General features: G+C 36.0%; 1 protein-coding gene across 3 annotated transcripts in view; it reads left to right on the top strand.

Annotated features, from left to right (window-relative positions):
• The window catches only part of CWF19L2 (CWF19 like cell cycle control factor 2), a 79,340-nt gene that overhangs the window by 34,000 nt on the left and 19,888 nt on the right, over positions 1–25,452 (top strand). For all 3 annotated transcript variants that reach the window (XM_042792179.1, XM_042792176.1, XM_042792178.1), the window contains 2 exons: positions 11,247–11,372; positions 12,636–12,773. In XM_042792179.1, coding sequence (XP_042648113.1) covers positions 11,247–11,372; positions 12,636–12,773 — 264 coding nt within the window. The remainder of the gene's footprint in view (positions 1–11,246; positions 11,373–12,635; positions 12,774–25,452) is intronic.

The following is a 25,452-nucleotide window of genomic DNA, read 5'->3' as shown; positions in this document are numbered from 1 at the left end:
ATTCATGAATATGCTATAAGATAATTATGAATTTTCTTTTATCTTTTGTGTGACTGTCCATATTCAGTTTTGTACTCTTGTGTGCTTATTTGCTCGGGCTGGGTCTGGAGACTTACAGGGCATGTCCACGCCTTGTCCTGCATTCCCTTTAAACACGGTGGAAAAAGTTGTGAATGCTTCTAGTCTGTCCTATCTTTTTCTTCCTCTCCTGCGGGAGCTTGACTAAGCCCCACTGACCACCTTAGTGTTGTGACTGATAGAAGCTGCTTTGGATGATCGAAGGGATTTAAAAACAGGACTCTTTCCTCTTTGAGGTATCTTGGATGCAGAATGTCTACTCTCACAAGTTTTATGTTGACTTTATCTGAAGCTCAGGTTCAGCTTCTTACATAATTCCAGATGTAGGAGCTTGGTTTTTAGGTCTGTTCACCTCAGAATGCTTATTTTCATGTTAGAGTCCATCTGTCTTGCAGAAACAAACTTTAGTTTGTGGGAACCAGGACTGTTGACAGTCCTGCTGTTTTGGCCTTTCCATGGTTTGACCGTGCAAATAGTCCCTTACAGATACAACAGGGTTGATGTTTGTAGTTCTGCAAAGGTTAGCTCTTGAACTGCATCATATCAGAACAGTATCAACCTTTTTACAACTTGCTGTAAAGTTGCTCAACTTCTTAGGCTTGTGGTAAATTGGCAGACTCCCCAAACCATGGCAAAAACCTTCAGGTTTATTTTATGTCATTCGAGTTTTAATTACTGCTAGGGCTTGCTTTCCAGAAGGTGAAGGTCTTCCTGTACATTTTAGAGGCTTGCTGTCTTGTCTTTATGAATACGCCTTGCCTGTGCCTATTTCATGGTTACTCCTAGTCTGTATTACATGGCTTTTGAGTCTGAGCAGTCCAGCAAAGCTGACAGTTGCTCTGTCCTAAGTCCTATCCTTGTGATAGTTGCCAGAGTAATCTTACTGGTTTTACAGCTTTAAATTTATTTGGGTTACTGGGGTATAAGCAGAATGTGTTGGGTACTCCTGTGAATGCTGGGCTGGCTGTGGATGTGTCTGAACAGCCCAGATGTTCAGAAACTGTCTCATAACATGAGGCTGATTTGTGAAGCTGTATCTGATACTGTATGAATGAACCTTTCTATAACGTTGACCACCCGAGTGATAGCCTCAGTCAGTTCAGCCAGATGTATTGCAAGTACAATACCCGAAGCAGCTTCCACAGAAGTGGTTTTCCACATGGATGTCCCACTGATCCCAAATTTGATAGCTTTGCCTCTGCTACCAGTTAACAAGCATGAAGCGCTTTGTTTCACGTAGGCCTGTCTCTGGTTCCTTGGAGCAGCATGGCCAGTGTCATGCTGAAAGGTCCCAAACCATGGCTTTGCCTTATTTCCACTTCTGTTGGGAGAACCGGGGAGATAAATTAGGAAGCAGTGAAGGCAATTCTGAATGCATCTCCCTAGGAGGGTTTTTTTCCTTCTTGATTAATTGAACATGGATCAATTTCCCAATGCAGTTCACTGTGTAACTGAATGAAGACTTGTGCTAGTATAAAGGCGTGTGTATGGGCGACTGGGGTTTGTATTGAGGACAAGATCAATTATTTCGACAGTGGTGCTGTTTTATTCCGCCTTAAAGCGATCAAGAAGTTACAGACTGAAGGGACTGTGAAGTGGTAGCTTAAATTCTGGTTTTATTTATTTATTTGTTTGTTTGTAAGTGAGAATAAAGGCAAATCTAGCTTTTATAGTTTGTTTGATTTAGACAATAATTCTACCCCAAGCAACCCCAAAAATGTGGTTTTGAAGTATAATTTTCAAACACTGATGTCTGGTGTTTAAAAACCTTATGTTTATCAGCTGATGTATTTCACCAAGTGTACAGATCCTGGTAAGATGATTTTGTTACTAGTTTTCATTTTCGCCAAAGTCATCTGTAGTTTTAAGACCTGCTATTTGTGGTGCACGTAGATGTTTCAAGTAGAGATTTCCATCAGAAAGAAGCCAGAAAGCATGAATGCATGCATTTTTCTGAACCTAGAATAGCAGGAAAACTGTAGAAGATAGTGAAGCAAAAGAGAAGTCCATAGCTGCATCCTGAGTAAGCCCACTTTGGTGATTTTATAGCAAAAAATTACATTGAGGAAGAGAAGTGTTATTGTTGTCCTTTTTTCTTTTTAATTTTTTAAATTTTCTTCTTTGTTCTTGGTAGCTAGTACAATGTTTCTATTAAAGGAAGTCAACACCCACAAATAATGTTATAGGCTTTCTGCTTATGGAGGTATCCCAGCTTAAAATCAGTATAGGCTAAAACATGTTTGGATTATCTTGATATTGGAAAAGAAAAATACTAACTTTGACTTAAACCATTTTTCAGCAGTATTGAAGCATTTCTTTTATGCACTAGCAGCCCTCGTTTTGCCTGTCTAACATTTGATTTGTTTTCAATTGCTAGCCTTCCATGTGTCCAAAGTGCAGAAAAGATGAAAATTTATTAGTTAAGTTGTTCTTAAATTTTTTGTGGCTTTTGAGTAGCCTTAGAAATGAAATTATTTTGCCTGATTTGAGATACGAATTTTTCAATAAAACTTGTGTGATTTTTGTTTGTTTTTTTGTTTGGTTTTTTTTTTTTTTAAGAGGTTAGTTTTTATATGTATTCCTCTTGAAGGCATATGAGTACCTGTTATCTTGCGTTTTAAATTTAGACTCAGTTTATGATGGTGGATGAATGAAGTATTAAGTGTATGCATCTTTTAAAACGGTTTTCAATTTCAAATTAAGTATAGCTTATAAGAAAAAAAGCTTCTCAACCCTAAGTCTGTTGTGTTCTGTAACACTTAATCGGTATTCAGGAAACAGAAAGTAGTCTCTGCTGAGCAATTGCTAGAGACAGTTCTTAATAATGATGAATTGTGTTTAAAATACAAAATCAATACAAAATTGAATGAAGGGTAGAAGGCGGTACTTTAAGCAAAATAACATAGTAGAGGATATACTATTGTAGAGTATTTAAAAGAAGAGTGAAGTTCTGAAAAAGTAGAGAGAAACAAATAAAGTCTTTTCTGTCATGCATTTGGGAAGTTGTAAGGAAAACATGATTTGAGCATAGCAATTCTTCATTTGAATAACTGAATTTTCTATGAAGCCTTCAGTCAAGTATGATTAATAAATATATTTAAAGCATAAGGAATAAAACAGAGATTGGGATATATGCACACACACATAGAATATATAAATATATATATATTTTTTCCACAAGATAGAGGTGTATATATATATATTCCTCAAGATAGAGAGAAAAAACTGAGAAAAAATCTAAAGTTTTTCTAATGGAGGGAATGTAGTGCTTCTGTGAAGCCTCTTGGGCATGAAAAATACCTGTATAGCAATAGTCTTCAATTTTGGTAGGCACTGTATTTCACTTCACAGTAGGTATCTGACTGACATGATGGTGCTTTAAAGGAGAAAACTTTTTTTAGGCTACCTGTTGAGACTGTAAGAGTAACACTTTCCAGTCCACTGCTTGTGCATCTCAGGCAGAGAAGATTTATAGTGTAAAGGAAAGTTAATTTAGATAGTTCTATAGTATGAGTTGGGCTTGTCTTTTAGTGAAAAACCTTCATAATATCAAGAGCTTCATGTAGTTCAAATGCTTCTGTTGTTTTTATTTAATTATTCTTCCTGAGTGTAAATATGATTAGGTTTCCAAGACCACCTCTTATAAACTACATCCGAACACAAATTTTGGTATATTGAAGTTCTGATGCTTGATTTAGATCCATGAGATGCATTGGACTCCAGGCTGAGAGAGAATTCTGGGGAACCTAGCTCAGTATAAATTACTTTTTTTTTTTTTTTTATTTTTTTGAAGCAGTAATAATGTTTTTCAGAAAGAAAATTGAATACAACAGCTTGGTTTATACCTCAAATCCTATTTATGATAAAAAACCTCCATTGCCTACCATTACCTATAGTTCTGCATTAAGAGAGTCGGGATGGAACATGCTGGATCTTTAATCAGAGAAATTATTCACAGCACAGTTATTATCCTGAGACAAGTAAACCATATGACATTAGGAGCAGCTGAGATGAATCAGTTGTGGAACAAACCTGAAATAATAATCTGTTGGTTCCTGTAATGATGACAGGGAAAAATTAGATTGTTTCTTTATTTTTAATGTGTTTTCAAGATTGGCCTTTTCAAAAATAGCTTGAAAATGAGTGATTCTTTTGAAAAAGAACCAGTTATCTAAAAGTAAAGTGGTGTGTTTATGTGTGTTTTTGCATTTGTGTTTGTGTATATGTGTGTATACATGTAGAATTTAGATAGTGATTAATACTTTGGAATAGGAAGTGAAAGAAAGAAGAAAAATAGTTGGTGCTTCTGATGTGTGTTTATTTTTTTTCTTTTGGGCTTTTTTGGCCCAAGCCCAACACCAAACAAAAAAACCCCAAACCAAATCACCCTGAAAATTAACATTCAAAATTGCAGGTGTACCAGCATGTTTAATTTTAGGTTTGGGAATTGAAACTATAAACACAGATACTTTTCTGCAATAAAAATACTCAGTTGTCAAAATTTTCCTGTAATATGTTTTAATAACACATGGTTGAGTGGCCTTTCATTGTGACATATCCAATGCAAAAATTGAATACAGTTGTATTTAATGCTTTTAGACATATGATATATAAAGAATCATTAAAAAAAATATTTAAAACTGCCTGTCAGGACAATACAGCTGTGACACTTGTATAAAAACTAGAATGTTGGGGATTGATGATCATTGCTAAATGCACAATAAAAATCTGTGATTTCATTTGGAACTTCAGATGGTGGGGAGATACAGCAACAGATGGCTCTTGGCCTGTTTACTCTCAGATGTTTTCGGCTCATCATAATTTCTAATTGCTGCTGCTCCATCAAACTTCAGTCGTGTCTGCAGGATGGCTGTGCTATTCTTTCTTCAGGAAAAGTTTGTGTTTACCATACAAAGAGTTGACTAGCTTTAACTGGAACAGGGAATAGTAAAGTGGGCACGCTTTTGCAGAACAGCTTTAATATCATTAGTGCATATTTTTTAAAAATAAGTATATGCAGCTTCTGGTGAGTGTATTTCCTGAACATTGTTGTTGATGTCAGTAAGAGAAGATTACACAATTATTTAGAAGACAAAACCAGATTAAGACAAAGTAGCTGAAGTTCCTGAATCTAATTTATAGGACACTGTTTTTTGCAATTAAAAAGTACCGGAGAAATTGTATTGGTAACGAAATGATGTAAAATATCTTACTAGTTTTAGTACATGTAACAAGTATAAAAGGGCAGAGCGGATAAAGCTTTGGAGTATACTTTGACACTGGAAGCAAAAGCCAGATCAAAGTGCCGTGCCGCACTTGTAGCTGATGTTGCCATTTTTTCTAGCTTTGTTTTTCTCCTAATATGGTGTTGAATTTTTGCATATTTATATTGCTGTATCTACCCTTTCAGTGTTTCTTCAGAGTACATTCTGGTTTTCTTAACAAATCTGACACACACACCCCCACCCCCCAGCCCCAAGAAAAAAACAAAAGCAAAAATATTTCTGGAAAGCCGTTCTGGTGCAGTAGATACTTCCAGTCTGAAATGGAAAGGTAGAACCTCACTGGTGCTTCTTTTGGTCCTCGCACAGCTTTGGTAAATATACAATATTAAACCTTTTTGAATTTAGATAGTTTATGTGTAAAACCATTTATAAAAGTGTGAACCATAAATTAACTATATTTTATATCTTTAAGCAATGAAGCGTAATTGCTGTGGTCAAAATGAGGTTTTGAAAGGACAATTTAATCAACAATGACTGTTGGACCACCTGGTCTGTAGTGTAATTAAATGTTAGGTCTCATTAGCCACTGCTACCAACATAAACCAGAAACATTTTATAGGAAAAGGCTTTTTAAGAGGAGCAATTAAACTATGCACCTCTCTTTCTAAAAGGAATGAAGACTTTTGGCTTTGGGACAGTACATCTGGATAACGAGATGCTTTCAGCTAGCAGCATGGCTTGCAAAGTTTTATGAATGAGATTTTTACAGAGGTACTTCACGGGTGCTGCACTGATGACTGTGGACAGTGGGGTTCTCCACCAGTGTCTGGAGTGGAAGTGCCACTGCCAATGCCTGTATTAGCTTTATCATCCTGTTCTGACTGTCTAGGTAAGAAGATGTAATAGGCTCTTCGCTTTTTCAGTCTTTAGCTTTCTTCAAATGTCTTCCAAAGTAGCAACAGTGATAATGGCTCGAGGGTGTGGATATACATGAATAGAAGAAGCTTAAAAGGATGCGGAGTTGAATCTTTGTTCTGCAATATCTGATTGTCCACATTCTTCCTCTGCTTTTTTATTTGAAGACCCTTTTCTACATACACTCCTTTAATAATAAATCACAACACAGAGCTAGGGTAAATCTCTTCTAAATAGTGAATATTGAGGCCTGAATATTTTTGAAACTTTTTCAGTATTTTTACTGTATTTTTAAAATTTTATTGTTACTAAATGTTTATAGTTACTTAAGTAAATACTATTTTATTTATAAATGCCAAACTTGTGCGTTATCACCCTCTCAGTTGTATGTTACATTTCTGTCTTTGGTAAGATGAAACAGGAATTTGTGGACTTACGAACCAACAAGCTGCAGTACTTTACTTTTTTATGACCTAAGTATATATGTCTTGTATCAGATGTTCTTGCTATAGAAACAAACCATGTAGTCGTTACATTTTTAGAAATTTTCTTATATCCCATACCTACAGTGGCTCACTGATGATATGGTTAAGTGACAAACCATTTCAAAGTGTAGCTAACGATTCTAAATATCAAACTACATCTTTAGACCTTTTTTAAAAGTTGTATTCACAAGGTTATGTGGCTTCCTGACATCCAGTATTATTAAGTTAGACTTAATCGCTTTAGCTTCCCCATTAGTAGGCACATTGCTGGACAGTACAAGCTGTTGTAAGTTACACATTACTAGTTCCAATCTTACTTCTGCAGGCTGGCAGTGCGACTCTTACTGAATTTGATTTGAGGGTTGTGTGCATGTCCATTCTAGTCACGAGATGTTATTCTGATTGCCCTCAGAGATACTCTAAGAAAATAAGTACTGAGAGCAAACAAAGATTTTTGAATGCAGGGATTATTGAAGGCATTCAATATAAAGAGAAGTGTAAGAAGGTCATACTACTTATTCTGATTAATAAACAGTTTAGCTAAAATAACCTTTTTCAGAATGTAAGAACAAAGAATTGTTGAATTTAAAGAGCAACCAATTTTATATCAGTGAGATGAAATTGGTTTTTATATAACACGTTGTTAACCTGTGTCACTCACTGACTGGGGGAAGAAAGTCTAGAGACCAAACAATTAGTAGTTATCTAAGTACCTAATCCTTTTCTAATAATTAATGTTGTCTCTTATCAATAGGAGCTATGTTTTAGAGTTTTTGTTTGGTTTGATCTTTTTTAGTTTGGGAGGTTTTTTTGTTTGGTTTTTTTTAATGCTTCTCCTCACTGTTAAGCACAGGGTCTGGATTATGGCAGACCTACTTTCTGATCTTGTAAAACCATTTTTTAATCCTATTTCTGTATTGGCTTCATACCTTTTGAAGTTGTAGTAGTGATGCTTATTACTATGTTTACTGAGTCATTCTTGAAATACTAAATTTTTAACTGAGGTAGAAGTTTGCTCTTGCTTCCTTTCTTCATGTTGCTATTAATCCTATTTTTTTCTGCTATTAGAAATCAAGAACAAAGATATAAGTTTTTTACAGTGGACTGCTGTTACTGACCTGTGACCATTTTAATTTCATCTTGCTGTGAGATCCAAACCTTAGTCTTGCTATGGAGAATGGTCTGCTTACTGACACCTGTTGATTACAAGTAAAGCAAGGGCAGTGTGGAGGCTTGCAAAGCTCTACATCCATTGTAAATAAGCAGTTGTGTTATGTTCTACATAAAGAATACAGGATGTCTTCTTAAAGATGGTTTTGTATCTGTAACTACGTTAAATATTAAAATATGGAGTAGAAAATTGCTGAAAAACTTCTAGTTGATAGTACAAAAGATGTTGATCTGAAAATACATTTATAAGAAGTTAGTTTCTGTTTAGTTATACAGAGAGGGAAAATGATAACTTCATATATACATTTTATAGTATTTGACAAAATGATTATTTCATTCAGCCATGTTTCAAGGCTATATATTTATATCATTTAAAAAATAAGAGTTATTTCATAATGTTTTTCAAATGTATTTTGCCCAGAGCTAGAGCAGTTTTGGGAGAATGAATGCTTTAGTCTTGTTTCAGTTGCCCATTTCCTTCTGTAATCTTACTAGTTTATGGGATCTTTTGAAAATTACTTTTTTGCAGGGTTGTATATTGGTGTGCATGATTAAGTCTACCACTTTGGCCTCTAGAATTCTCATTACTTTGTATAATCTAAGAGATAGAAAACACAGCTCAGGTTGTGATTATCTGGTGCTCAAACTTGGTTTTTGACATGCTGTCTTTTTTCCACAGTATTGCCCCCTTTCTTGTCTTCAGCCTTTGCCAATGTATGAGTTTGTCCTCAGGTGCAAGACTTAGCATTTGTTTGAGGTTCCTGCCAGCCTATTATTTCAGGTTGTTGAGCTCCCTCTGAATGGCAACCCTACCCTTAAGCCTCTCAGCTGTGTCCCCATCCCACCTATTTGGTGTCTTGGCAGACTTGCTGAGAGCACATTCTGTTATGTTGTCCAGGGTGTTGAAGTGAAGTTGTGCTGATAGAGATCAACTCCTGAGGAATGACATCTGTAACAATGTGCTAGTTAAACTATGAGGACTGCCAGTTAGACTTTGAAGTATTGACAACTACTCTTTGAGCCTGATAATCCAGACAATTTTCCACCCATCTTGCAGTCTCCACATTCCTCCAATTTGGCAACAAAAATACTATGAGACTGTATTGAAAACCTTGCAAACTTCAAGGTAAACAACACCCCTGGTACTTTTCTTGTGCACTGAACCAGTCATTTCACTGCAGAGGGCAGATTTATCAGGCATGACTTGCCATTTGCAAATCCATGTTGGCTGTTCCTGATCATCTTGCTGCTGTTCTTGTGCTTGGAAGGGGCTTCCATAAGGACTTGTTCTGTAATTTTTTTTGGACTGAAGTGAGGGTGGTCATCCTGTTTTTCTCCAGGTGCTGCTGCTTCACCTTTTTGAAGGTGACTGTATACATTTATCTTTTTCCAGGGACATCCACTGATCACTGCTACTCTTCAGATGTGATAGGGAGAGACCTCTTGTCCAGTGTAATACATGCATCCCATCTAGATCCATAAGCTAGCATATTTCCAGTTTGTTTAAGTGATCCTTAAGTTGATTCTTCTTTCCTGCAAGTAGTACTCCTGTCCTCCAAACACTACTGCTAGTCACTGGGGCCTGAGAAGCCCAAGAGCAGACCTTGCTGGTAAAGACTGGCAAGGTATTGAGTGTCTTAGCCTCTTTCAGTGTTCTTTGTCACTAGGTCTGTCTTCTCTCAGCATGGGACCTGTGTTGTCCTTGCTTGTAGGAGGACATCTGGTATGCTCAGATAATCTTGCTTTTTGTTCTTTGCACCTCTCGCTAGTTTCAGCTTCAGCTGTGGTTTTTCTATTTCTATCCCTGCATTCCTGGAAAGTGCTTAGGTGGTCTTCCTGGGTAACTTGTCTCAGATCCCACCTTCTATAAACTTCCTTTTTGTTTTTGAGCTTTGTTAGAAGTTTCCCATTTAGCCAAACAGCAGATCAGATGGACCCTTCTCATCTTCTATGGAGGTTGTCCTTGAAGATCAACCAACTCTCTTGGGCACCCTTGTCATTCATGACCATCTCTCATGAGATCTAGTCAGGTAGATACCTGAATAATCTGAAATCCATTTTACTATAATCCAGGGGTTTTTCTTTGTTCTGTTACTTGCCTTCCTTGCTTCCCTTAGAATCTTAAGCTGTTATCTCATGATTGCTGCAGACAAGGCAGCTGCTGACTTCCATGTCCATGATTAGGCTGTTTTTTTAAATTTGAGTAAAAAACTCAGTAGAGCAACACACCTCATCAGTTTATTCAGCATTTGTGTCAGTACTTGTCTTCAGTGCATTTGAAATCTGGATTGCTTGTGCTTTACTGTGTTACTCTTCCAGCAGATGAACTGGTGGTTCTGTTCCACTGTGAGGACCAAGTCTAAGTGTGTGAAAGCTTCCCTTGTTCTGTCCTGTGTGTGCTTCTCACCTCGTATCTCCAGCACCTCAAAACCTTGGTTTAGTCAGGTTTAGAAGATAACCTTCTCACGATTCCAAAATTTCTTTTGGTATGTAGAAGCAGTAATTAAGCACAAGTATAGTTCATTTGAGACTGGCTGTGCTTGCCGTCCAAAAGCAAATGACTTATTTGGTATATATCAGGTAAATGCTTGGTTTTGTTTCCACATATTTCAGCACACAAACATGATTTAAATGTTGCCATTTCTGCCTCATTCTAAAATTTAATTTGACCTGATTAGTCAGTGTGCATCTACTCATCTGTTTCTTCTTCATCATAGAGAGAGATACTTGTGTTGAGCTGTTTGTATTTCCTATTCTGCATATCTTAGAATCAGGATTTTAAAAAATTTCAGTATACAGTGGTCTGTACTGGTGGTGTAGGAAACAAAAGTCAGATCTATTGAAACATGTTGAAAAGCAGTAGCTAAGGTTTTTGCCTAGTTAGTTAGCCAAGTTTTGAAAGAAAAAAACGTACACCAAATACACACAAAAACCCCCCCAACACCTACAGTCCACAAAAAGCCCAGAAGTGGTAACATGCTGCAGCTTTTCAGGTGGTTTTCAGGACCACACCCTTATAATGGTGATGGTGTATGTTAATTCAATATTATCTATTTAAGTCTTCAGAAACTTTGTATTTCTGGGGTTGAAGCTTTCATATAAAGATCCAAGAATACACACCTGGTTCTTTTTGGAAAGGACTTGTTAATGCTGCACTTAACTAGCTGAATATATTTTTAGTATTCTGTTCTTTTTGAAGTTGGAAAAGAATTCACTGTGTAAGGTATTACTGTCTACTTTCAATTATAATGAACACATAAAATGTAAAAAAAAATGTTATTTAGTGTTTAGGATTTTAAACATTTATTTAGTGTGGATTACTTGTTCCTTTTGGTTTTGTCTGTTCTAAAATACATCTTAAAACCTGACATAGACTTCAAGCCATCAAGAAGATGAAGAAGTGGTCCTTGTCAGAACAGATCGAAGTGGAAGGGCATGGCCTGTGACTGCACCAGCTGAACCACAGGGGCCAAAAGGAGGACGAAGGAAGAGACCAATGGTAAGTTTTACAAATGTGAGTACTAAATTGTAATTCTGAAGTGATTTTTGTAGTTTTATGGTGCCATAACTGAGTGTCTTATCAGAATGTCAATAGGTAGTTAAAAAGTTCTTTTCAGAAGTTGATTGTAATTAAGTGTTAGAGTACATATTTATTAAGCATATATTAAGTTTATTTTCAGACTGCGTTTCCCTAGGGATCACTGTAGGGCTTATTTAAATGCACATTCAAGGAAAAGTAAGTTTTTCAAGTTATCATAGTCTCTTAGCCAAGTAATTTATACTACATAAAGTTATGTAAATAATGAAGATTAGCAGAGGTGCATGTTTCCCAGAGAAGAAAGATTTTACTGAGATACTCAGGTTTTCAAGCTAATTTTCCTTCTCGTTTTTTCTGATAAAAAATACTACTACTGCTGATAATAAAAATTACGACCTAATCTTTGTAACAAAGTGCTTTGTGGAACAGAGGGAAGCTTGGGGGCTGGAGCAGTGTTTTATTCTTAGGACAATTTCTTGCAGCAGTAAATAAACTAATATTTCAATCTTCTTGGGATAAGAGGAGATGACAATACCTCGTATTTCTAGCAAACATGTTCTTCATTAGTAGAACAGATCAGTTTGTAACAGTGCTATGGAGGAGTGAAAGGCATGGGAGGGTGAAGAATTGCTTGTTATCCTCCTGTTGTTTCCATTTTGGAAAATGATATCTTGCTTTTTGCTAATGACCATTCCCTATGCTCCTTCAGGATTTAGTTTAGTCCTGCTCTAAAGAACAAACTGTTCTCTTGTGCGCTCTGTCTGCGATGGCAACATTTCCCAGCAGATGCACCAGAGTTAAACAAGTTTTCAGTACTATCTGTGTTTGCTGTGTTTCAGTAGTCTGTGACTTGACGATTCAAAATCTTCTGTAAAAAAATAGATTACTACTTGGAGTTTTCCATTTTTGTGAACTGATTAACTGTTTCAGTGAATTACTGTACAACTTTCCCGAGTGGTAATGTTGTAGGTCCGATAGCTTAAGGATATAAAGGGTTTAGTGATTGTGGGAAGAGATTATATTTTTATTTACATGTACTGATGCAGTTGAAGAAAGGGGAAGGTGTTCTTTTCCATAGGTCAAATGAAGCAGCAAGCCCAGTTTTTTCTAGTGTGCTTAGCTTGATTCGTAATTGTTTAAACTTGTTGAAACTATTAGGATCTGAATTTTATAGTTGATCTTTCTCACTAGGTTAATGTTTATTTTCAACATGTTTGTTTCCAGGTCCCTACTCATATAGATAAAGAAAGAGTAAGGTATTTTCAGGATGATGATAGTATGAACCTCAAGGATTTGGTCAAAAATGAGAAGATGAGAACAGCAGAGGATCAAAACTCACTGTTCATGCGTATGGCATCAAAGGTAAGGAGTCCTGTGTATGGATTTATAATTAAGCATTTTATTGTTAGAAATACAAGTGAGGACATGAGGCCTCAGTGCTGTAGGTATCTTGCTTTTGGTTGAAAATTCTGATTGTCTTGAATAATAATGAAGTCTCTAAGATGGTTCTTGTAGGCTTTATTGAAGTAATGGAAACCTGCAGCATGCAGGAAATGTGTGCATTCAGTTCCTTCCTACAGAAGATTGTGCTGCTCTTCTGCCTGTAGAATCTGATATTTTTGAGGTGAACTCTTAAAGTGTGTTATACCGGGTTACTTAGCCCCAACAGAGCAGATTTTCCCCCAAATTAGTGACAAATAAAACCAGCATTTCTTTAGTGTTTAGAATGTATCTTCCATTTAGAAGTTACAAGAATCAATGAGATTTGAAGCAAACTACCTGAAATACCATCAGTATATCCTGCATAATGAGATCATTTATGCTCACGGGCCACACAGATTTATACATTATGGTTTCATGAGTGATTCCACTTAAAAGAGTAGCTAGCTCACAGACAGGTACTGCAGTGCAAATGGAATGTTTAATTTCTGTCATCTAAACTGAGTAATAAAGGATACTTTCTGTGCTTGATATAGAAGCTTTTGACAGAGATGATTTCCAGTAGCTAGGGCACACAGTTTCTTTAGCATGCTTCAAATTTTACTAGGTTACTGCTCCAGTACATTGTGCACCACTGAGCAGGTTTTGAAAAAGTTTCTTGGCATGGAATTGGTATCATCACAGACAAAATTTGGTTTTCCATTTATCGAGAAGGCAAACCAGATCTAGATCCTGGAGAGTAGGTTTGGTTTTGTTTTGTTGTTTTGTTTTTTCTTCTTTTTAAAGCTCTCCTCCTTCAGGTGGTACTTAGACTTGGAAAAGCCATGGTAGTGCCCAGTAAAAAAATATTTAGCCTGCTGCTATAAAACATCTGTCAGGAAGTTGTTCTGGAGAGTTTATCAGAACTTGGTGTGGTTTATGCATCTTCTCATTTAGCTGGTTCCAGTAGAAGTTCTCATTCTCTTCCCCTGGCTTACTCAAAAAAATGATGCCCTTGGAGTCCAGTTAAATAAACACATCTTGTTGCCAGTCTCTGATTTCCTTCTTTACCTTTCCTTCCAAAAAAAAGCCCTGAAACTTCAAAAAGTGTAATAGTGCAAGGTATTAAATATAATTAGCTAGCATATATCATGCAAACATTAACAAGCAATTAAACATGTAAGGACACAAAACTTTGTACTGTGCACATTATATGATAATAAGTATAACGAAGAGAAATGGTTGCCATTTTCTTAAGGACCTTATTCAGCTTGTGTTGTCTTGTCTCCATTAAGTATTTTCTTTAGAAAAGTTAACCTTTCTGAAAAATGGTGCTTTTGTGTGTATCAATGTCTGTATTAAAACATAAGTGGAATGGAATTTAAAAAGTCTTTGACTGAAATCTGGGCATTGAAGGTGAGTCTGTAAATCAATATTAGCATGTCTTTCTGAAATTATTATCAATGTGTTCAATTTATCTTGTGTTTATTAAGATGTTTTCAATACGGCTTCCACGGAGCAGTTTACAGGATTGCTTTTTGTGCTCTGATTCTTTTTAGAGATGTGAAAATAAAAGCAGGCTAATTTTTGAGCTTCCAGAGTTTGGTGATAGCAAATGTTTGCAGCGTCCCTATGAAGGCCTAGGGGAAAGTGCTCTCAAAGAGAAAAATTTTTGTGCTTTGTTGTTTCCAAACTCAGAGGCCATTTGGACTTTTCTGAGAAACCCATGTGCATTCATACAGTTATCTACATGGCTTTCCCCTCAAATTTCTAAACTTTGTGGAAAATACTGTTTGTGTATTCATATCTTCATTGATTTCAAGTTTCTTGACATTATATTAAGTTTTTGACATTGTATTAAGTAATTATTGATGCAAGGAAGATGAGCAAACTTGAAGGGAGATCAAAGATTCTTATATTATTTAGTTTTGTAAATCTTCAAAGGGAAAATTCTCATAATTTTTCTTTGTATTTTTTTTGTTCTGTTCTTTTTTTCTATTCAATTTTGAAATGCTGTGAATTTTCCAAGTTCTTGATGACTGAGACATTTAATGCAAGAGTAGCTATATGAGAGATTCACTCAGCTCACTATTCTGTGTCCAGCAGTGACTGCTTAGGAGGAGTATAAGGACAGGTCACATTTCCAGTGATTCAGCCTTTATGTACTTTTCTGGTCTTTAGTAATTTGGAAGTTTATATGGTACCTCCTTACATGGTATTTCAGTTTTACATTTATGGATAGTTATATTAATTGGGGACTGGACTGAGTATCTCCTGTTACTTCCTTTCTGTCTTCCTTACATCTCTCATTCTATCATCTGTACCTATTGCTGAAAGGCACGAGCTATAATTACTGACTTTGAAGAAAATAGAAAAACAAGTTCTGTATGCGTAATATCTTTGATTAGCATTCTTGTACCTGCAGCCAATTCCTCAAAGATTTTAGTTACTTATAGTGTAAGGATTTCTGGAACAATGGGGAAATTTGATCCATTTAGGAATGGTGCAGAAATAGCCTGGTTCAGTATGTAACTTTTAAAAATAAAGATTCTGTACGAAAAAAGGTGAATTTTGGCAACTGAACTTCTGCATCCATATAGCAGAGGAGAATGCAGTATAGTCTTTAACTTATATAAAGAGGCAATTTTGAAGAAATTAGTCTAGTGAGAGTTTAGAATAAGTACATAAAGAGAAAATGCTTACAGATTGAGGGATTCTCTAGTACTCGGTGCTCATTGCACATGTATGCCACTGATGAAAACATTCTAAGGGACTGAACATCCTCCCAAAATGGGATAAAAATTTATTTAATTGTTTTTATTTAAGAATAAATCCCAGGGCGGGTAAACAGAAGAATAAAGAGTTTCTGGAATTTAAAACAAAAATCAAATCCAAAACCCAACCATTATTTAAAAAGTACTTGTCATGTCCAAGTAAGGAGAATGGAAAAGAGCATGAGCCTAGCAGGCTTAGAAATAAGCTTTGATAAGAAAGATTAAAAAATTATCTTGAGGGAATTACTTTAAGTAATTATTTTGAGTTTTCTAAAAGCATAAAACTAGGCGTTAATCTCATTGGAAGCAAGAAGCCTGCAGGAATGTGGTGTTGAAAAAACCTGATCAAGGTATAATTAGAGCATTTATGAAAGATAAGTGCATGCCAGAAGAGCTAATGAACTAATTGCATTAATATCCTCTATAAATGAGGTCAGAGCGATTCATTTGCATGAGCCATTATTTACAGGGAATAAGTGAAAAACTGTCTCAAGGTAACAGTGTCAGTAAAATGAATTTTAGCTCAAATTTATAGCTCAAATGCATTATTTTAAAAGAAGCTTGAGTTTGAGATGAATAGTAGCAAATGACTGAAACTGAGTGGTCCTCACTTAAATGGTCTGAAAGAAGTCAGGTGTGACATGCTGAACTATGAACTGCTGAGTGTAATTTTTATTCATCCTGAGGAATGGAAGATGGCAATCTTAAAAACGAAAACAGAAAGCAGGAGTAAAAGGTTATTTTTTATTATAAAAGAAGGTTAACAGTGGATTCATCAGGAATCTCTTTTGTTCAACACATACATAAACCATCTGGAGGAAGGGATACTTGATGATCTAATAATTTGTTATCATTACATAGTTATTCAGGACTGTCAAATACACTGGTCACTAAATTATAAGTTGTAGAATTTCAAAATACAAATCTGGGTTTTTTCTAACATTGTGAAACTTGTATCTGAACTGATTCTTAAGATTCACTTTAGAGAGTCACTAGAGAGACGCATGTATTTTAGGGGTGTGAGTCATCTGTCCTATTTTGAATGCTGTCTGAAAGACATTGTGAATATAAAAGCAATTAAGATGTCGAGCTCAGACACAGGAGATTATGCTATAGACCTCTCAAATAAGGAGAAAGAGAACCCACCACATGTATCGAGGCAATAAATTCAAATGAAAGTCGGTTGATGAATGCAAGATGACGGAAATCATGAAGCTGAATGAAGAAGCCGTAACTGTGCATATACCACAAGAGGCTGTTACTGCTTGATTTGAGAGTCGTTGTGAGTCTGCAAACATCGTCACAGTGTTGGTGTGATTAAAAAGAGAAACAGAATTTTGGAGGTTGTGAAAAAAGGGAATTTAGGACCCAGTGAAGACATACAAGGCTACTATAGTGCATCCATGGTGCACTTACAGCTTGAACGCTATCCAAGCTCATAAAGCATGCCCTGTGGTCAAAGGCACAGAATGGTGGCCATTTGAAGAAAACCTTAATAAGCAATAGTTCTTCAGCCTGGGGTGAGGAGAAGGCAGCTGGTAGACTAGAACACACAATTAGCATAAAAGTTTAACAGAAAACAACTCTTTTTGTTTCTTATATGTGAAGTCACAGAGCACAGTTTAACACAAAGGAAGGGTTAGATTTGTGGTGGTGTTGGGTTTTTTTGTTTGTTTGGTTGCTTTGGTTTTTTTTTTGTTTATTTTTTCTCCCAGTGAAGAGGGAAATTGTAGAACTTGTACTATAGAGAGTGAGATGCTGTGGAGGCCTTAATTGTGAGTGGGAGGAAGAAAGATACAGTGACTTTGTGAAGTACAATTTAATTGGTAAACATTAAACAGGGAGGTAGGCTTTTGGCTTTCCATTGTGAAATGCTGAGAGCTGCAAGTGTGTAGCAGAAGTGTCAGTTCTAACTGCATGCTTTGTGCTTTTCCCTATATGTTTTAGCCATTGCTGGAGATTGATTTTTTTAACATAAAATGGTCACACCATGTTAGGAGCAAGCAGCTGAGTTCAGTATGTTTCATTTAAAAACCATTCTAAAAGCTTCTTTCTCCTTTATTTGTTTGTTTCGTTTTGTTTTGTTTTGTTCTTAATAATGTTACAATAATGGACTGTTTCCTGGCTTATGCAACTGCTTTATTTTAGTTTGAGAAGGCTGTGAAGTTCCTACTGACTTCAATAAGCTTTGAGTCAGACGCTATGTACTGTATTTGTTTTCTGTTACTAGGCAAAGATGCACTACATTGTCATTATTTTATTAGAACAAATCTCTTGAATTAATATCTAGCTCTTGACTAATCTTTTAAGATTGAGCCATATTATTTATTAACTAGCTAAGTGTGCTGGAGCATGTGCTCAAAGTAGATGTTTTTGTCAATTACTGTTGCAATGGATTTTTAGTTGTCCAGATTTTAATTCATGGTACTGAAGTTCTCCAGTCCCATGCAATGTCACATTTAGGTTTTGAAGATATTTGAATGTTTCATCTTTCAGAAGAGTAGTGGGAGGAAATTGCTGAAAGTCTATAAATGATATCCTGCCTAGGATGGGAGGAGATCCTATCCCTTAACTTCTGTTGAATAATTTTTTTCACCTCATCAGCCCAAACTGCTTTTGTTGAGTGGTGGTTGTGATTTCCTAGGAGTGGCTACTGGGATAGAAGCAGTTTTCCACTACAGACAAGGCAATTGCTTTTGAAGAATGAAATATAGTGTGTATTTTTACCACAACCTTCCTATAAGGATCTCTGCTGTACAGTTGCTTCTCATTACAGTGGTGTTTTGGCTTCTGTAAGTTCTAATGTCAAATCTGATGCCAACATAATTTGCAGGAAAACAGATGTTTGATGGATGGCTCATCCTTAGGTTCAGTTGGATGCCTCTTTTCAGCTGAATGGAAAACAAACCAAGATTTGTTTGAGTTAATAAAATTATTATTTTTTTTTTTAATCTCTTGCATTTGTTAGTTGTCTTAATTGCTGGCTGCTCAGCCAAGTAATAAGAAAAGTTAGACTACAAGCTTAAGAAGCTTCTTCTGCCATAATGTGGTCAAATATGTCTGACTTTTTTTTGTTTAGATCTTCCATTTTATGGTCAGATTATATTTTTTCACATTGTTTATATCTTGTTCAGTGTGGTGACTGTTCATTGTTTGGCAGCAAGGTGGCTCTCCAGTCCTTACAACTCTTTGGTTATGCAGTGGGATCACCCTTATTGCCACCTTTTAACTCCTCTGAGGTCTTCATCACCTCAGTCTTGTGCAGCAAGTTTGTTCCTACTCCCGTGATGTGTTGGACGAGCCAGCAGTGTAATTCCCTGTGCAATTGTGGCTGTGGCCAGCTGTAGTTACTGTTAAGCATATTGACTACAGCACTCTTCTTTCCTTCATGTATTTTCCCAGGGCTTTTATCACTTTCCCAGACTTTGCCAAATAGAAAATTCCAGCCGCATGGCTGTTGAAGGTGGAGGAAATGGGCTCTGCTCTCGCAAATGGAATGGACTGAGAAAGACAGACCAGCATATTTTCCTGTTTTTACACAGCCAGATGCTCTACTCTACATAAATGTTACTTTCCCGATATTTAGTGTTTTAATGGTATTTCAAATTATATACAGGCTAGTTGTTATGAATCTCTGAAGATAATGACATAATTGTAGATTTGTAAAGGGAGATGGGGCTATTGAATTAGAAAGATATAATTGATAAAAGGATTTGCTTTCTTAAATGGGACTTGGAAGAAATGTCAATATGTAGACCCAAAATCTTTATCCATGAAACCTGTCTAATCCCATTGGCAAATTAAGGTCTATATAATGTTATGTCAAGTGTGACTCACATTCACAGACTAAACATCTGTTGTGGTCAAGCCGTACTTGTCCTTGTAAGTTTTTTTTCCCACTTGTAAAGTTTGCTTTTCTCAAGAGCTTCATGAGATCAGATGGAGCGAATCTACCATCTCTTTGTCTGTTTGAGCCTATGTTTGAAATTTATATGAAAAGCAAATTCCATTTTACCATTTCCCTATTTCCCATTCTTCTTTTTCTAGTCAGGGTTCTAATACAACCCTGTTGTACTTGAGGCTCCTACCTCCTGTTGCTTTTTGGTTTCTGTTTGAAGCAGGCTGATGGGGACGGCGGTTATCAGACAGTTTGAAATACAACCTCTCCCACGGCCATCCCATGCATGCTATTTTGTCAAATTTATGAATATCATGAAAAAGCAATCTTTAATTTTCAGTGGTGAAAAAGCTTTTTTTTCAAACTAAAATTAAAACCCCAACACTAATCTCTTTGATATATGGAAAGAAGCAGGTCTTAAAGTCTGATTCTTTCATATTTCACTGTTACACCTGAAGAAAAAAAACACTGAAGTTACTGTATTTCTACTTTTTACTTTCTTCAGCTTGGAAAGCAGATTGGGTTCTTACTGCTACAGAAGCATGACTATAGGATACAAGAAGTTAACAAAATATTTGGAAAATGATCCCCCCCCTCCCCCAGTTTTAGAGTACAAAATATGTGTGAAATTTTAGGTTTTCACTACTGACAGCTTTAAGTACCCTGTCTGTAGATCCTTCTGCCCTAGACTGTTCTAGGTAGTTCAGTTTTCCCAAATTCATGCAGTTAAGACTTATGTAATCCTTTCACTAACATCAATAGACGCTTGTGGGTGTATAGAGACTGATTTCTAGAACATTACCTCAATAGAAATTACTTTCTATTTGTACACATAAATTCTACTAACGCATTATTTTTTCTTTTTGATTACTTTTTACTAAAAGAAAGTGAGAAAGATTAATTTGTATTGTTCATCAGACCACTTAAATTTTGTCCATAAACTTGTTTTATTTAAAAATCTCTGCAATAATCCATAACATGAATTTAAAGAGTGAAAAATACAGAACTACGTTAGAAATGCTGACCTTCATTTACTGATTTAGTAAAGAGGTATGCTGGTATTACATGTTTGCAAAAAGGGAATTTGTATGTTGTCTTTCCTTGGTTCTAAAGTCTGTAAAATGGAAAATTGCTTTCAGCCTTATCATTTTCACTTGCTGTGCAAACCTACCTGTTGCACATTTTTGCATTTGCATCACCATCAGCCAAAATATTAGTCTAGAAACACTTTAAAAACTAAAGTGAAAAATGCAGAATGTTGCTGCTGCTACTGTTATGTAATAAACCTTTTTCTTCTCTTTCTTCACATAGTAAAGCCGTTCTAACACAGTATTTAATAGATATGATAAAGCTGACAAATAACAAAGCTGTGATGCACTGTTGAGTTTTACACTTAAAGATCTAAGCATCTGCATGATTTGCTGTAAATAAATAATGTGAAAACCCAAGAGAAAATAACTTCAGACAACATTGTTCTGTGTTTTGCTACATTTCAGTTCAATGCACTAAACAACTTTCTGTGTATGTTGTGTGGACACAATGTTAAAGCTGTCAGTGCATGTGGAAACACATCAACAGCAGCGACAGCTGGATTAGGAAAGAAAAGCTGGGAACAGGAGGAACTGTGTAAATGCAGCCCATATTAAATGTCTGCATAAGCATTTGGCATTCCTTCTGAATTACGTTAAAATTAAAAGATATGTTGCAAATGAAGACTTGTGCAAGAAAGTCTTTCCTAGGCATTAAAATTATGGCCAGGAATAACTGTAAAGTTAAATGCTGATCACACTTAATAGCAGAATTCTGTGGCTGAAGGTGTTTTGTTTGTCTTAAGTTTAGTTTCATTGACTTGCATATAAAATTTTATCTGTCCTAATAACTAATTACAGAAAATCTACAGTTTTCATTTCAAATAACTGAAAGAAAAAGGAGCACAATCCCTAACCAATGAGCAGTACTCTGCTGTTTATTGCTCAACTTTTGCTGCTCAAAGGTAGTCCTGAACAACCTTGCTCATCAACATGATTTGTAATACTTTTCTGTCAGTGACACAGGCCTGAAAAAGACTGTGTGTTGATATCTTTAAATCCTCTGATACTATGTGTTTCAAATATTGTTTATTTAACTGGGATGATAGGTTTGGGAAATGCCTGTATGCTGAATTATATGTTGAATTAAACCTACAAATTCAGATGTCTCTGCTTGTAGGGAGATTGGAGTTGTAGTAAAGTTAACATGGTAAAATTCTGCTTTGATTTAGTTTAAGCAAATGCTATTGGAGATCAGAAAGACTGTTTTCAGAGGTAATTTTGTAAACAATAGATGCTAAATGCTGACTAAATGTGATGAGATGTGTTCATATGTCACTCAGGTTTATATTCTAAAATAATAGTTTATTCTTCTTTACTGCAGCTTCCCAAAATATATTATGAATACAACATTTCACAAATATTAACTCTGTCATTTAAAGTTAGACGTCAGTGTTGCTATGACAATTTAAAACCAAACTGATGTTTTATACAATCTATAGACTTTTTTTCACAAATTTTCTGAGCAGATGTACTTTTATTAGCTTATACGGAAGTACCTTTAACTGTGATTGTGTTAGCAAGGAAAGAGGAGAAGCGGAAATTCAATAGTTTGCATAGAAAATGGAACAAGAAAATATACAGAAAAGTAAGATTACAAGAAAGCTGGAAGTAACCCACACTAGAAAGATGCAGGTATATTTTGTTACTGTGCTAATTGTGTTTAATGGAATTTCCTGTTTCATCCCCAAATTTAAGAGAAAATTTGAAAAGGTGGGAAAAAGGTGTACTCAGGGTATTATATAAGAATAATTCCCGATGATGAGGAGTTCTGTCTCTTGATGTTTCCTTTCAGTATCACAATGATATTAAATTCTTTAGTAGGGCTTTATTCTCAAAGGGCGCACCCAAAGACCAAATAATAGCAGTGGAAAGAGAGATGAGAGACACAACATGCAGCCCATTTCAGGTATAGTGCGTAGGCAGCCAGCAGTATATAAGACTCCAGGGATTTTACTCTGGAATAAGAAAAACAGAATCAGTTTAAAACTAAGCGATGAGATACTGTTCCAGTGATCTGAACACATGTTGGCAGAAAAATGAGGCTGACCCTGGAGTGTGCCTTGAATGGATCTACAGGAGTTTAGGGGGTAGCCCCGTGCCAAGGTGCCTGATGGCTCAGTAACACAAAAAAACTGAATAAAGACATCAATTGTTTTATGAACAGAATTTTATATAATGAAATTATTCATGTAATATATTCATGGTAATTATCAAGTTAAGGATTTCATCAGCAAATACAACACTAATTTTTCCCCTCTCAAATCATTCTCATTTATGCATAGTCAGATGCTGATCTCTTTCTGAATTCCTGTGCTGAACGATTAGAGATCTCCTTTTCTTGGGTTTTGGCCACATTTGCACTGTATTTGAGCTGTCCAAATGAGAGCCCAAAGGGTGATTTTTATCTGCTCCTGAGAGAAGTTTGGATGCCTTCCCTGACTGCTGTTTGAGTGTTTGTGTATTACAGGCATTTCTTGGCCAGGATAAGCAAAACTGTGATGCTGTCTCTGTTGGTTAAACCAAAACTGCATCCTGGTTGTGGAAAATAGATCCCCTGTCAGATGGATGGTAAAAGTTTCACAGTTGCACAATTATGCTAAGAGGTATAAGAGGCTATGTCATTTTGCCTGATTCTAAGAGTTCTAAAGCTGCCTGTGTGTTCTCTGGTTAATCAGTGCTTGCCAAAAGAGAAGGGAAAGTTGGAATTTAGAGGGTGCATGCAAAGGAAGAATGTGGCAGATGACCCCAGAACAAAAAAGTGAAATGGGAAAGAGAAGATGAGGGACTGTGGAGATGACCTGTGTTATAAGCATGCCAGTTCAGGTCAGCTGTTGGTTTTGGCCAGTGTCTGGTAGAAACAAGGACTTGAGGTGCATTGCCTTTATAGATGTCTGAATTTCATATATTAACGTTAGGCAGTTAATGACATTTTGTAGGACATCCCAATGTAAAACTGATCTATCAAAGTGTCTTCCTGTTTGTTTCTGATCTCTGGGCAGCCCCTGAAATACAGCAAGGGTAATACTGAGTAGTATCAGGCATGGTGAGGGAACTAAATGCACACCTCCGGAATGCATTGACTTTCTAGTTTACCAGGTGTGATGCTTCAGCTGTTGCAGAACAGCAGCTTTACAGTAACTCTTAATACATCAGCATAATTCTTTCTCTGGATTTGTACTAGCTCTGTCTTGGAAGAAGATTTGTGTGAAAGAAACCAGTTTTTAAATGATTACTTGCGTTCTATCTGGCATTTTGGAGAACACTTTCTTCTTTTTCATTTAATTCCCCTTTACTTTTTTTGAGAGATTTCATTATAGACAAATAATGCGATTGGCAGAACACACTGGGCACCTTATTGTAAAAGTAAGAGTATACATTTTTTGAAATACAATTTCCATTTTTTTTCCCAAGCAAATTTTCAAAAAGGCCAGTATTTAGAGTAGCAGATGAAGAGTACTCTCTAGTCTGCCATGTTAGCAGCTACATTTTATTTCAGTTCTGACACATTGACATTTGTATTTGCAGGATTGAAGGGATAATCGTATTTAAGGAATTACGCCCTTAAGAAAGAGTGTTTTTTCTTTTTCACTGTTATGGGTAATGAATGTGTTATTGATGTTCATTACTACTATTCCAATATTGCAGACAAAATATCATTAGTGTTTTTTTTCTTTGTTTTTAAGGCAGAAAACATTGTTGAATGGATTTTCCCACTTATATTCGTATCATACCTTCTTTCAGCAGGAGTACACAATTCTTTCTTGATGATATTTTTTTCTGGTTTTAGGTTTCTTTTACTTCCTGAACTGTTTTTAGGTATGATGGAAGGACACTATGGCAATAGGGGAGTTGCAAAGAAATTCTTATTCCTTTCATGGCTGTTGTTTTTAGAGATGAAAATACGTCCCCTTTTAGCACTCTTTAAAAGTCATCTAAAGGATGTGATAAAACACAGCAGGAAATGAATATTCAGGGACAGGGTGATCATCTGTAACTTGGTCTCTTTGTCTCAGAACTACAAGATAATGGCACTCGCATTGATGCGCTAGATTTACAATTTGAATAAAAGTTTTGTAAACTTCTTAAAAGTATGATAATGAGTTAAAAAAATAACCGCTCATTTTTCCACTATGTCCTTGTCTTAATTCAGCAAAAGGAAGAGTATAGTGCTTGAACAGCATCCAATAGGGCATGAATTATTAATGACTAGGCTTTTTTTTATTGCACCAGCAGGTTGAAATGTTTAAAATAACTTTTTTTTTTCTTTGACCCTGCATATCTCAAACACTTATTTAATGCCTTTGAAGCTGGGGTATTTGTTTCTTGAATTGCCTTGCATTCCTTATTATTTTCTGTTATTCATTAGTATTGCAATGGGATCTATAATTTTGTTGCTGGTAGAGACTCTGTGGTAGAGGTAGTCTGAACCTGATCTGTGAATACTCCTTCTCTAAATATCCCTTTACTATGGCTTCTCTCTCCAAAATGCAGCATTACTACCTACCTTTTCTTGTTCCTTTACTTCTCCAAAGTAATCTTATGTCTATTTTACTTCCTTCCCCAATGTGCTTCATCTGATTCTGTTGACCAGCACATACTACATCTTAAACCAGAAGTGCAGTGGTGCCTGGCTCCCATGGCTTCTAACTGTGTGAAGAACTCTCCTACACATGTTTTTATTTCCAGGAAAAATACAAAATTTTGTTTAAGACTCCACAGACTTACTCGAGTCTGATGCACAGAACTTAGGTGGGATCCAGGCTGCACTAGGAGCTTACATTGAATGGATAATGTATGCACACAATTCTATGACATATATATATCCTGTTTAGTAATACTGGACGTGAAGGTATTACTTA

Source organism: Tyto alba, unplaced genomic scaffold (genome assembly GCF_018691265.1).
Source record: "Tyto alba isolate M040663 unplaced genomic scaffold, T.alba_DEE_v4.0 Super-Scaffold_2, whole genome shotgun sequence".
Lineage (NCBI taxonomy): Eukaryota > Metazoa > Chordata > Aves > Strigiformes > Tytonidae > Tyto > Tyto alba.
The sequence above is the reverse complement of the archived record's forward strand: the minus strand, read 5'-3'. Positions and strand labels throughout refer to the sequence as shown.